Raw genomic sequence first — 13,691 nt, 5'->3', positions numbered from 1 at the left:
CTGGGCATTTTAGGCCTGCAATATTTTTTCCCTTAATTGTGTCTCATATCATCAACTCCAGTTCTGATATATACAATTGTTATTGATATTGTGACAACACGTATATGCAATCCAATAGCAATTCATGTGTAATCTGTACATTTGCTTTGTACTACTGACACTATTGCTCAACCTGTGTTCGTTTTGCAATGCTACCTGACTTTATGCCTGTTCTATCCCTTGAAATACATAAAGTATTTTGAAATAAAAAAATGTAATATATGCAGATTTGCATAACATTCTATAAAGAATATGTTCTTTATATTACATTTGAAGACATAATTCTACTCAATGTTCATACCATGGCATTTTTATATATTAGTGCAAAATTCTGTTGAAGATATTATTAATTTTTGATCCCGGATGTATTTAGTTTTTTCCATAGAACATTTTTAAAGTCTGTGTTTTTGAAGCTATATATGATAGGGTTGCATAATGGAGTAACAACAACATACAACAATGACAGCATTTTGCTTTCCTTCATTGAATATTTTGAGGTTGGTCGCATGTATGTAGAACACAGAGATCCCATGAACAAAATGACCACAGTGATGTGGGAGACACATGTCGAAAAGGCCTTCTGCCGCCCCTCAGCAGACTGGATTCTCAGAATTGCTATGGTGATCTTGATGTAAGATGTGAAAATTAACATAAGTGCCAGTAATACCAACATAGCACCTATTAAGTAGGTAAGTGTCTCAATATTGTTAGTGCTGGTGCAGGAAAGCTTCATTGTTGCAGTAACATCACAGAAGAAGTGGTTGATTGTGTGGGACCCACAGAAGGTGAGCTGAGATATTAATACAGTGTGTGGTATGGGATCCAAAGAACTTATTGCCCAGCATCCAGCAGCCAACCAGGAACAGACATCTCCCGTCATGATTATCTTGTAATGTAACGGACTGCAGATGGCAACATAGCGGTCATATGCCATGACTGACAACAGGAGAATTTCAGTGGATATCAAGTAGCCGAGGAAATATATCTGCAGCAAGCATTCAGTGAGAGTCATATATGCAACATCCAGAAAGAAATGTGCTAACATGGGTGGGATTATGACTGAGACATAAGTTAAGTCAATGAAAGACAAATGGAAGAGGAAAAAATACATGGGTGTGTGCAGAATAGAGTTCAAGTAAATTGTAGCCATTACAAGAAGATTTCCAGCTAGAGTTGTTAGGTAAATCAGCATGAAAGCAAAGAAAATGGGAAATTGTAGTTCTGGAAAATCCAAAAATCCAACAATTAGGAACTTATTTACCAAAGTGAGATTTTCTGCTTTCATTTCTCCAGCAGTATAACTTGGTTTATTCTTGAAGACAGGCTGCAATAATAAAATAGAACTGTTAAAATGATTTTGGAAGTGTGGTTGTTTGTCAATAATATAAAGCATGCCACATAGTATTACAAAATGAATGGGGATTTTTAAATTCAAACATTTGTTCCCTGCTCCTTACTTCAGGTTGGCTTGGCTGGCATTTTACTAATTCAAAGCTATAATGCTGTGCCTTTAGTTGTAAAAACATTTTCACATTTTACAGCTCGGCCTGGATGGCACTGGGCTAATACTATACTTTCTTTTTTTACTTCATATTCCATTTTTGTAGTACAATACATTCCATCTTAGTTACTCACTACATACATCAACTTGCAACTGTCTTTTGTACAGTAATACAAGGGCAGCAAAGAAATCAACACGTATCCTGTAATCCTGAAACATTTGCAATCTGGTGTGTCACATTTATCTAGTCTCAAGTGTTTGAAAACAAGTTACACCTGCAGAAGTCCCTCATTCGAACCCACCAATGGGGTGAAAATTGCAACGTCCACCCACTTCAGTATAACATATTTTAACAACAAGTGCATGCAACATCTTCACAATGCTTGATATGCCTTACCCTACCCCAGTGGGGACAATACCATCTAACTGTTGCGAAGCTGGAAAGGTGTTTAAGTTGTTCAAGTACGCCTTGAAGGGCCCCCATATATTTTTTTGGGCGAGACGCTATTGGCTGGATTTTTGCATATAGATCACTATTCGTATTACAGTAGGCCAGGCTCTGGAGCCAGAATTTTAATGTAGGCAAAGTGTTGCAGCCCCACTTTACTGATATCCCTCTCTTAGCAAGCAGAAGCGCCATAGCAGTAAATTTGCGAAGACCTTTTGCGAAGTCGAGCACGCATCCCAGTAGAGCGGTTTCAGGGGTAGGCATGACCTCCACCCCTATCATTTTAGCAAGTTCTTTGCAAATGGAACGGCAGTATGCCCCAATCTGAACACACTTCTCAACAAGATGTACAAAATCAGCATGTGGAGCCCCACATTTCAGGCAGGAGTGTTACCTATCTGAGTCAATGCTGGGAGTTCTTTCTGGAGACATATAAACCCTCTGCAAGAATTTAAAATGTAGTAACCTAAGCCAACTGTTTACGGAAACTTCTTTGATCAGCGCACAGCTAATTTCCCAATGTGTGTCTGATATTGGATGTCCCAGATCCTGCTCCCATGCCTTCCGAATCTTAGCATCGTTGCTGGGGCCTACGGCCATGCATTCTCGATACTTTTTAGAAATCAACCATGCACTGTCAAGCGTGGTGTTCATAGTAGTCAGAGGGCTAAAGCTGGCAGGCTCCAGGGGGAATTTAATGGTGGTGGCTCTGAATGCAGAGCGGACCCCGTTCAGAATGAAATGATCCATGAATGTGGCCTTGCTGAATCTATTCTCTTCAGTACTTGAAAAGGCATGGCCCCCAGGAAAAATATCCTCAATCTTGCTTAGCGAGAAGTTAGTTAGTGAGCGTTGCACAAGCTTTTCTTGCATTATGGGGATCCATGAGTTTTTGTGTATTGGAATGTCCAGTGAATAAAGTGTGGCAGCAGCAGTAACAAGAGCCAGTTTCCGCCATGCTCAACTGGTGGCAGAAACCGTCAGGATGTCACAGAGGTCTCTGGGAAAGCCCTTAGGCAATGTGGTCAGTAGCTCCCTCGGGTTTGGTATAAGGAATCCAAACATCTGGCTTATACCAAGCATGCGCAAAGCTTCACTGTGCCACTAAATAGTACATTTAAAGATTTGGCACCCCAAATCCCCCTCTTTCTGCCCTATGTTAATTGGATCAGGTGAGAATGGAGAGTGGGGAAAAAACTATTCAGATATACAGAACTCCCGGGAGTACAATCATTTTAATCTAAGCCACCTGGCCAGTGAGGAAGAGGGGGCGTCACAGCCCTCTGTGTCCCTGTAGCTCGAGGTTATGTGTTGCAGGGCCGTAGTTCAAACGGAAAATTTGATCAGCATCCATGTACATATGGATGACTAAATATTGTGTGGAGTCTGCACACGAGTCAAGTGGGAACTCGCAGTCCCATTGTTTTAGTACCTGAAGTGATTGGAAATATTAGTAACTTGCCGCAATGTATCCCCAGACCTGAATACCCTCCAAAGTGAATAATTTCCCTGATAAGAGGTTCCAAACTTTCTTCAGGCGGACATACATAAAGGATAATGTTATCCGAGTACAGAGAGATGAGTAGGGGGGCCCGTCTTAAATTTGTAGTCCTTCTATATAAGTGGCGCTCTTGCAAGTGTCGAACCATGGGGTCCTTTGCTAATCTAAACAAGAGAGATGGGAAAGTGGGCAGCCCTACTTGGTGCCATTGGACAGGCTAAAGGACTGTGATATTGTACCATTCAGCCTCAGTCAGGCTGTGGGGTCCCGATAAAACAGTGCAGTTACGGCGATACATCCCATCCTATGCACATTACTGCCAAAAAGAACGGCCACTCAAGCAAATCAAATGCTTTTTCCGTGTTAAGTAATATTGCTGCTGCTGGCACTTCTGGACATATTCTGTATAAGACCGCGAACAGAGGGGCATATTATCAAGGGGGTTTATCTCCGCTTTTTGGCCTTTAAAAGCCAAGAAAGCGGAGATAAAATTATCTCCCTATTACCTAGCTGTCGCTAACACCAGTTAGCAACAGCTAGTAGGAGATAGCGACCATCTTGGGCCCCACTTTGCATGTCAGTGATATTTATCACTAATGACATGAAAAGTGGGCGTACCAAGATGTTAGCGACTGGAAACAGTCGCTAACATCGCTATCTCCTATTACCAACTTTTGGAGATATTCGCGCTAAGCGCGAATATCTCCAAAAGCTAACACCTGCCCTGAGCAGTTCTTAGCCATGTTATCCAATGGGAGGTGGATAACATGGCTAAGAGCATTAGCTCGGTAATGTATGAATATCGCTAACTTTTCAGCGATATTCATGCATTGCGGCCATTTTTTATCGCATTTGCGATAAACCTTGGTAATACCAAGGTTTATCTGCGATAAAAATCGCCGCAGCTCAGCGGTAAATTTTTCTCTCTAACCAAGCAATAGCGACTTGGTAATATGCCCCAGAGTTCTTAAATTGAGGGCTGTCGATCAGTGAGGGACAAAACCCGATTGAGCCGGGGTGATTATTTGGTCTAACAGCAGGGCCAAGCACATCGCTATCATTTTCGCTAGGATTTTATAATCCAGGTTAAGTAGGCATAGGGGTCTACATGAACTGTAAGACAAAGGATCTTTGCCAGGTTTATGGAGTACGATTATCGCTTTAAGCAGTGTAGGTGGTAACTCCCCAAACTCCAAGGCCTCATGATATACCTTAAGGAAGTATCCCATGAAGCCGTCGAGTCCAGCAGCCATATTGCCATTTATGGTATCTATTGGACTAGATATCTCCTCCAACGAAAACGGTTCCACAAGGAACTCTTGTATTAATTTTTTTGTACCAAACTAAGGCATTCTCTGGCAAATATCCTTCTTGCTCTGAACTGTCACTATCCACCTTAGATGTATACAAATTAATGTAATATGACAGGAATTTGTCCTGGATGCCGGAGGTGCTCGTGAGGACTTGACTTGTCGACGAGCGGATCTCAGTGATGTAAGCCCGGGCAGATTGGGGCATCAAAAGGTGGGCCAGTGTCTGCCCAGTCTGTTACCCTCCCTGTAGTGACGGGCATCATTAAATCTGGATAGGTAGTGGGTTTCCCGTTCTGCAGTCTCCCTGAACTCAGTTAATACGGCCAATCGTGTGTTGTATTTAGTAGCATCAGGTTGCACCATATGTTGGCTGTCTAGTGCATCTAAACTCCTTTCCACATTAGCTATCGTGGTTAAGATCTTTCAGAATCCCAGCATGTTTAGAAATGCAGACACCATGAATGTAGGCCTTAAAGGCCTCCCATAGAGTAGCCTAACTGGATACGGACCCTGTGTTTATGTCACAGTAATCTAAAATAGCTTCTCTAATCTCCATGTGAAAAGAGTGTCCAGCAAAGAGTGAACAGGGAATCACCACTGCCTCTTGACACCTTCTGGCCTAGGTATGCAGATGTCTAAGACCACCAGAGCGTGGTCTGAGTATGTTCTAGGAAGGAGTTTATTTTGTTTTGTACCATGTGGCTAGGATAGGAGTGACCAACCAGTAATCCAGTCTGGTCCAGGTTTCATAGTAAGCTGCATATTGAGAGTAGGCAGATACAACAGAACGAACCACAAGACATGCTGCAACTAGCACATCTCCTGCACCGTAAGGGACGAACCCGTCCTTTACATTCTTTGTTTATTTACACAGAAACCTTATGAGATGTTTAATTGCACATCACCCGATCTCATCTAGGATCGCCATTTATTTATGCCTTTGAATACATTTCACCGAAACACTTTGCCCGTTTCACTACATACAGCCCTGAAGAGTCACAATTGTAACACGTTGTGACGAAACACGTGTTGGCTGGTAGAATGTACTCTGTACTGATCTGGATTATTATTATTATTATTATGCGTTCTTATATAGCGCTCGATTACCCGTAGGCATCTCGGCGCTTGCCTTGGGAACCCGTCCTGGCTTTTCCCTGTGAGATTCCCATACTGGGCATCCCCAAGGTGAAAGCCAGGCATCCCGCCGCGGGGGGGCCGTAGTGGAGATTAAGCAAGCTGATGCCCAGAGCTGCAGAGTGTGAACCCGTGATTCGAGTAGGTACCGAAACGAGAATTATCGAGTCCGTGGATATTTTGGGCTCAAGACCCTGCCGCGTCGGGAATTGAACCCTGGTCCCAGGTCTGACCTCTGCTTCAGGGTCTACCCCCTCTAACCAGTGAGCCACACTTCTCCACTCTTTGGATTGACTTATAAACCCATTTGCTGGAACTTTCGAAGGTCTCAACATTCGTTATTTGCACAAGTTCATTTGTTGAAAATGTTGGTTTTTACACCAAAACCCATTACATACAAACGTTTGCACAGGACTTTTGTTCATCCAGGTGTTATAGTGAGCTGCATAGTGAGAGTAGGCGTATTGGGTGCCGCCAAATATCAATCAGCCTGGTGGGGGTCGCACAGATACATCAGGGCATGACGTGCACTTGGCTTAGTGTCAGGGGAATCTGAAAATCAATCTACCGATGGATCCATCAACAGGTTAAAATCTCCCCCCATGCAAACACAATCGGTGTATAACTGCAAAATCTGGGAGTGTATCTAATGAAAATATTCTGGGCAATCAGTGTTGGGAGCATATATGTTAACCTACGCAGTGCAATTACCCTTTAGTAGCCCCGTCACCATACTGTAGGGCTCTTCTTTATCACTATGCACATAGTGCACCTGAATAAAATTGCAGTACCCCTGGCATAAGTGCTGTACCCCGAGAAGTCCCTGTGCGAACCTCAGCCGGCCGCACATGCAAAATTATCATACTTGTGGAGGTGGGTTTCTTGCAGAAGAGCTATGTTGCTCCCATGCCTCTGCAGATAATCGGATATTGCAAGATGCCCCTCCCTTTCTTAGCATTGTTCAACCCCCTGACATTCCAGGTGACCAGCAAAACCTTAGGAAAAGTGAACAAGTTATGCAACACCGGCATTAGTGGTATATATCAGTGAACTGTGGTATGTAGTGATAACAATATTGCATGATGCTGCCTGAGTGAGCCATGACTAACAAAAATGGAAAAATAAACTGAGCAACATACCCCCCCACGCCAACCCATCCCTGTTCAACCCCACAATTTTCAAACCTTTTTATACACTTAGTGTGCTAAACACTCAAGGGGTAGCAACGCCATGCCGGAAACCCCGTCATTTGTCATATCAAACTTGCCCCGCTTGTACCAGAGGGCATATGTGAGAAGTTGGCCTGGTATATGATGCTCACTAGTTCTAGTGATCACCTTGTACCATGCCCAGCAACCCTTATGATGATTGGTTGTAAGTCAACCTTATAGACCAGCTATCCTAGTAGCGTGGACAAAGCAGTCTTAGGCTAAACTCTGTAAAGGCATGTGAAGCAAGCTGTTTTACCATACACAATCCCCTTGAATACCAAATTAAAGGACACCACACAGATATATATTGAAAATATATATATATTTATTTACTACAATATCCCCTATACTCTTTATGAGCACAGAAGCAAATGCGTTAAAACAAAACACAGTTTAAATACACAAAAGTTGCACAATATGGATGAGCCCTAGGGGCCACCTAAACCATATACTAAAATAGTGGTATAAGAACCACTAATCTGAAAGGAAGTAGGCCTAGGGCCTGGGGAATCGCTGGAGCTGTTCGGGACTAACAGTGAAGAAGTCGGGAAAGGCCCGCGGGACTCGGGTGCAGCGCTTAAAGCACACGCATGCACCAATGCAATGTCAATGGTGCGTAAAAGTTACAAAGTTAGTGTTTTAGGAACCTTCCGACTGACCTAGTAGGACAAAACTTTGGATCTAGGCACTAGAGGTGTGTACCAGTGTAGGAACACCGGCGTTGCTGAGTTACATCACCCACAGGAAGCGGGTGCACAGGTGCGAAGATGTGTCGGGTTTCGTCACGCAGGTCGATGGTGCCTGGAGATGGAGATGCTGCAGGTGGGTCGTCGAGGAGAGTTCCGGTGGATCCAAGGATGGAACCAGGCGATGTCGGGTGCAAACAGGTGAAGAGGTGCAGCTTGTCTCCCCAGCCACGTGGACACGAAGAGGTAAAGGACGTCCAGGAGTCGATCACAAGCTGTCCTATAAAGGCTCTAGCTGATGGCGGTGTCGGCAACTTGATTGGAGCAAACAAGCCTTGGCTAATGCAAGCCATGCAGGAAGTGGAAAAAGCTGGTTACTCGGACCAGCAAGGTCAGAGCGGGTTCTCCTTCTCAGGGGAGCAAGGGCCAGTCTGGAGCAACCAGACCAATAGTGTAGATTGTAGGTTTTGTCACCAAGATGGCCGCTAGCCACGTGGCAAGTGGCCGGGATGGCGCGTCGAGTGACAAAGTGCAAAAGGGCCCCACACAGATCGTGGCGATGCTGGGGGACTGATCTTCAGTGCAGATGCTGCTCGGTGGTGGGGCTTCTGAAACCCCAAAGCACAGCATCGAGGGTGCCTCGGGTGCTGCGCAGTCAGCTTCTCGGGGGTCTTTTGAGATGGACGGTCCCACGTCTCTCGGTGCCTCCACAGGTCTCTTCTTTGCAGGGACTGTGGATCGGGCTCTGAGATGTCTGGGAGTCTGGGTCTCGTTGGGCTCTGGGCTCGGGCTCTGGCAGGAGGCGGCAGCAAAGCAGACGTCGAGTTGCTGGTTGGTGCCTGTATTCACAGGGTGGTCACTCCTTGGCCACAAGGGAGATTCTCTTCAGTCTTCTGTGCAGCAGAATGTCGAAGTCCAGTTTTCTTCTTAGTTTCAAGTCGAGTTCAGGATGATCTGAAGTCTTGGGACACAGCTCCTACTCTTATTCTAAATCTAGGGGCCGGATTACCTGCTAGGTCCCTCCTCTGGGTGGGACCAGGAAGGGGGGTAGTTACACCCCCTTTCCTTTGTCCACCGTGTGTGCCCCAGGCATGTCTGATTCTATTCAGCCCTGTCCTACCCAATACACAAAATCCTGTCTGGGGTGGTGCTAGCACCTCCCAAGGCAGGAAACCCTTCGTCCAAGCCTCCCTCGCTGGAAGGACTCCCAGCAGCAGGAGGTCAGACTTGTGTCTGTGGTGGCAGCATCCATTTTGTGATGAGAAGGCTCACGTTTAACTTTAACCGGGGTTCAGGTTAGGTGCATGTCGTGTCCCTCTAAAAGGGTGGAATGCTACCCCCGTCGCCAGAACTGGCGAGGGGGTAGTATTCCAATTCGTATGACACCTTACTCGACATGTTTTGATAAAGCCAAACCAAAGATAGCATTTAACCGCGAGGTTCATAATGCACTTAAGATTATATGGTATGGCAGTATCATGAAACAGCTAAAGGACTTGGTTCCGAAAGCTGCAGACAGGCTCAGCTCATGCTAGAGCACCATCTCACATATTTCCAAGCACTCTGCCTCCAGGATTGATGAGGCCTTCCATAGGAGTGGCTGATAGGAACATATGTGTCCATTTTAGGTTAGATATAGGCATACTAGACCTAAGTAAGGGGTGATTACACCGACTTACCCCAGCTGAGTGATCAGCCAGTTGTGTCAAATATGGAGGCCAGGCCAGGGGTGGCATAATACATGCTGCAGCCCCTGGTAGGCCTTGGAAGCATCTATGCCCTGGGTACCTGGGGTACACTGTTACAGGGGCCAATAAGGTGAACCAGTTCCAATTTCGTAATGCACCTAATGTGCATTGGCATTAATTTAGAGAGAGAACAGCAGGCTGTGGGTATGATTAGCAGGCCCACAGCCACATTACGTCATAAACCAGTGAAGCAAAAAGCAAACATTTGGGGTGACCATAGGATAGCAGACCCTACTCTCCTACAGCATACATGATAAAGCCATAGTTATAGGAGTTGCCACCAAAAGCAAGGCCAATGCCTGTCCATCACTCAGTTAAAAAAAGGTCCACACTGGCAACGGAGCCGCAGTGTGAAGGAGAGGATCGAGGTGCATCCTTGATTTTCTGGCTGCCACTGCCCTTGTAGCCACGGCAGAATTCCTGAACTGACCCTGGGGAGTCGAAGATCCGGGATCTGCCGGGATGCTGAGTAAGACATCCCATATCGTAGACCTAGATTACGCAATGTGGCCTTCACATCATTGCTGTTACGCTTCACCTCTTGCACCATCATTGTGAAGTCAGGGTATAGGGACAGTGATGAGCCCTGCCAGCTAATAGCCCCCTTCTCTCTTGCTAGGCATAACGCAGTGTCCCTGTCACGAAAGTTGAGGAGACAGGCAATAATGGGTATGGGTGGACATTCAAGATTTGGGCGAGGCCCTAGCATGCTGTGTGCACGCTCTACGATGAAACCAGGGGTGAAAGCGTCTCTACCAAAAATGTCTGTTAGTAAAGTTTCGGTAAATTACTCCATGCAACCGATGTTAGAAGACTCCAAACGCCCAGTATGTGGAAGGTTGTTGCGCCCGCTGTGCGCCTCCAAATCCTCATTCTTTATTCTAATCCTATACTTAAACCCTTTGCTGTAGAAATGACAAAATACTTTGATCCTTTCTATCTCGGCGTGGATGGCACTGTGCTAAATCAATGCTTACAGATTTTGACAAAAAACAGACATTTGAGGTGAACAAATTTAGAGTGTTGCTGGTGTTGAGTGTGCTCTATACAGGAGCAGCTCTCAACTTAAACTTGGGAACTACCCAGAGTTCTAAACCTCTCTGAAGCACTAAAATGATAGCAAAACACTTGTCAGTGGTTGATTGTAGTCAATTCAGGTTTGCTTGGTTGGTATTTTACAAATTCAAACCTATAATACTGTGTCTGTAGTGGTAAAAGTATTTTGTCATTTTACAGCTCAGCTTGGAATGCACTGTGCTACTACTATGCTTAAACATTGCTATAGAAATAGCAAAATACTTTGGGGCTTATTTACAAGCCCCTTGTGCTACTGCTGGGTCTCTTTTATAATGAAAAAGTGACGTATTGGTGGCAGAAGGGGCTTATAAATAAACCTATTTGTCCCTTTCTATCTCAGCATGGATGGTATTGTGCTAATCCTATGCTTAAAGATTTTATAGACAAGCAGTTATTTGGTGTTGAGCATGCTCTATACACAGGAGCTGCTATACACCTAAACCTGGGAACTGACCAGAGTTATCTGCTTCTTTTTTGCATAATGTATGCATCACTCTATATCTGAAAGGGTATTGTTCTGATGTATATTAATATGTGTGTGTGTGTGTGTGTGTGTATATAGATATATATATATATATATATATATATATATATATATATATATATATATATATATATATATATATATATATATTCACTGAAAAAACCATAGGTTATAGACCATATATAGTTAGGAATTAGCATTTAAAAAAACCTTATTTTACTCACACAAAACCATTGAAATTCCATATATAGTTAGTTGCACTAACTATATATCGCGCACCCGCAATCCACTGCTGATGATGTCACATATTACATCATTCATGACATGGTCAGTGACATCACTGATGACATCACTGATGACATCTCAAATGACATCACTGATGACATCACTGATGACATCATCCAGTGACTGTGTGTTTCTGTAAAGTTTAAATATGTTTTACATATTGAAGAATGAGTAGATGTATAAGTGTCTGGACGAAGGATTTAGTAGGTGCATGACTGAATGTATGAGTGAGTGATTAAATGTGTCTCACTGAGTGCATGGGTTAGTGACTAAACTGTCTTAATTTGTGCATCATTATGTCTGTTGTTCTGTAAACTGCTGCATGTGTTGATCAGTAGCTATATGATTAACTATATGGGTTATTGATTAATTGTCCAAGTATTTGTATGGGAGACTGAGTGTGTGTGTGGCTGGCTGGGAGGTGTGTGACTCTGTGCAGATCAATGTGTACTTGTATCAATGATTGTATAAGAAAGTAAGTATGTGTTAGTATATGTTTGAAAATGTAAGGTGCTCTATGTTTAACTGTATAGACAAGAAAATGGAAGTGTGATTGATTCTTTACAGGACTGACTAGGTGTGTGAGTAACTCCATGGATGAGTGGCAGAGTGTGAGTGTCTGTATAGGTGTATGAGTGCATATGATAGTGTTGTAAAGATGAGTGATTGTATGTATGAATGATTGTATGGGTGAATGAGTGAAGGTGTGTGTAGACGTAGGAATCAGTGAGTGCGTATGTAGTAACTACTATTGGTGTGTCAATGGTTTCAAAAATTATACTCTGTATTTAACACTGGGTGAAACAGAGGTTATATTAAAATGTGAGGAGATGCATTGTATTGTCACATGAATGAAATCATCAGTGATGTGGTCATTGATGTCAAATGAGATGTCATCAGTGATGTCATCAGTGATGTCATTTGAGATGTCATCAGTGATGTCATCAGTGATGTCACTGACCATGTCATGAATGATGTAATATGTGACATCATCAGCAGTGGATTGCGGGTGCGCGATATATAGTTAGTGCAACTAACTACATATGGAATTTCAATGGTTTTGTGTGAGTAAAATAAGGTTTTTTAAATGCTAATTCCTAACTATATATGGTCTATAACCTATGGTTTTTTCAGTGAATTTTCAAGGTTTTGTAAATGCTAATTCCTAACTATATATGGTCTATAACCTATGGTTTTTTCAGTGAATTTCATTGGTTTTTTAACAGCTAATATCTGTAGCTGTAAAATGTATTCTTCTTTAAATCCAAAAATATATTTTATATGTTTATTAATAACTTTTTTTTAAATATTTTTTTTTCTTCGTTCCCGCTTCGCGAATCGGGAAGCTTCCCGTTAGCTGACCTTGATGCCGCGAAATAGACCGCGAGCCGGTAAACGTTTCTTTACCGCAACTGCCGCGTTAGAAAACAACATCGTGACGACTCCCGTCCGCATGACGTTTCGCGTTGTCGCGTGATACGTCATATGACGTGCTACGTTAGCGAACTCGTACGCTTACCGAGTCGCAAAGCACAGGTTTCTGGAAGCAAACCGGGAGGCCCTGCAAAGCGCGTAACGAAAACACAGCAGGTCATGTGACTTGGTAATAACACTTTTCATTGGTTCATTTCACTTTCGGTTTCCTAATGATGTAAGACTAGGTCATATGATCTAAAATGAACACTTTTCATTGGTTGAGAACTATTTTTTTTCCCAAATGGTGAAAATCCCTCCTTCTTTCCTCACTCTGACTTTCATCATTGTGAGAGAAAGACCCTTTGTTACCAGTGAGCAATGGCTTCTTTACTAGCTTCAGCTGGTGCTTCCCCACCACCTCCACCACATCCAAGGAAGAGTGGACCACCTGCTAAAGTTATAATTCAGCAAGAAGAGGAAGAAGAGGAACAGGACGACCTAGATAATCTCCCTATTATGGCCAGAAGATCTGTTGTACCGGAAGTAACGGGACCAGAGGGCAGGGAGATGGTGCCAAATATACAAACGAGATTTCGTGAAGTAAAACAAGTCTGCGTACATTGCAGTGGATTCATTTGCTACGGAGAAAGTAGCATCACTCTGATCAACAGAGCTATTGACAATCATGCTCATGTTTGTCCGAAACTCCCCAAACAATAAATTCTTTTTTTTTGTTTTCTTGCTCCTGTTGAGCCCTTTACAATGAATCGTTTTCGTTGCCCCCTCCGAAAAAAAAAAAAAAAATATATAAAACTGTTCAGAAAAATTCAAAAAAAGTAAAAAAATGT

The 13,691-nt window shown here is 43.4% G+C and overlaps 1 protein-coding gene across 1 annotated transcript; it reads right to left on the bottom strand.

Annotated features, from left to right (window-relative positions):
- Positions 1-385: 385 nt before the first annotated feature.
- Positions 386-973, bottom strand: LOC144769805 (olfactory receptor 5V1-like). Its single transcript, XM_078653992.1, has one exon. The coding sequence runs from the start codon at positions 971-973 to the stop codon at positions 386-388; it is 588 nt and encodes a 195-aa protein (XP_078510118.1).
- Positions 974-13,691: the final 12,718 nt, after the last annotated feature.

This window comes from Lissotriton helveticus, chromosome 7, assembly GCF_964261635.1.
Source record: "Lissotriton helveticus chromosome 7, aLisHel1.1, whole genome shotgun sequence".
In the NCBI taxonomy this organism is placed as follows: Eukaryota; Metazoa; Chordata; class Amphibia; order Caudata; family Salamandridae; genus Lissotriton; species Lissotriton helveticus.
This window is presented reverse-complemented; position numbering and strand designations above follow the sequence as displayed.

Excerpts from the sequence above, each read along its gene's own strand:
- LOC144769805 (XM_078653992.1), bottom strand. The coding sequence starts at position 973 with ATGGCATATGACCGCTATGTTGCCATCTGCAGTCCGTTACATTACAAG.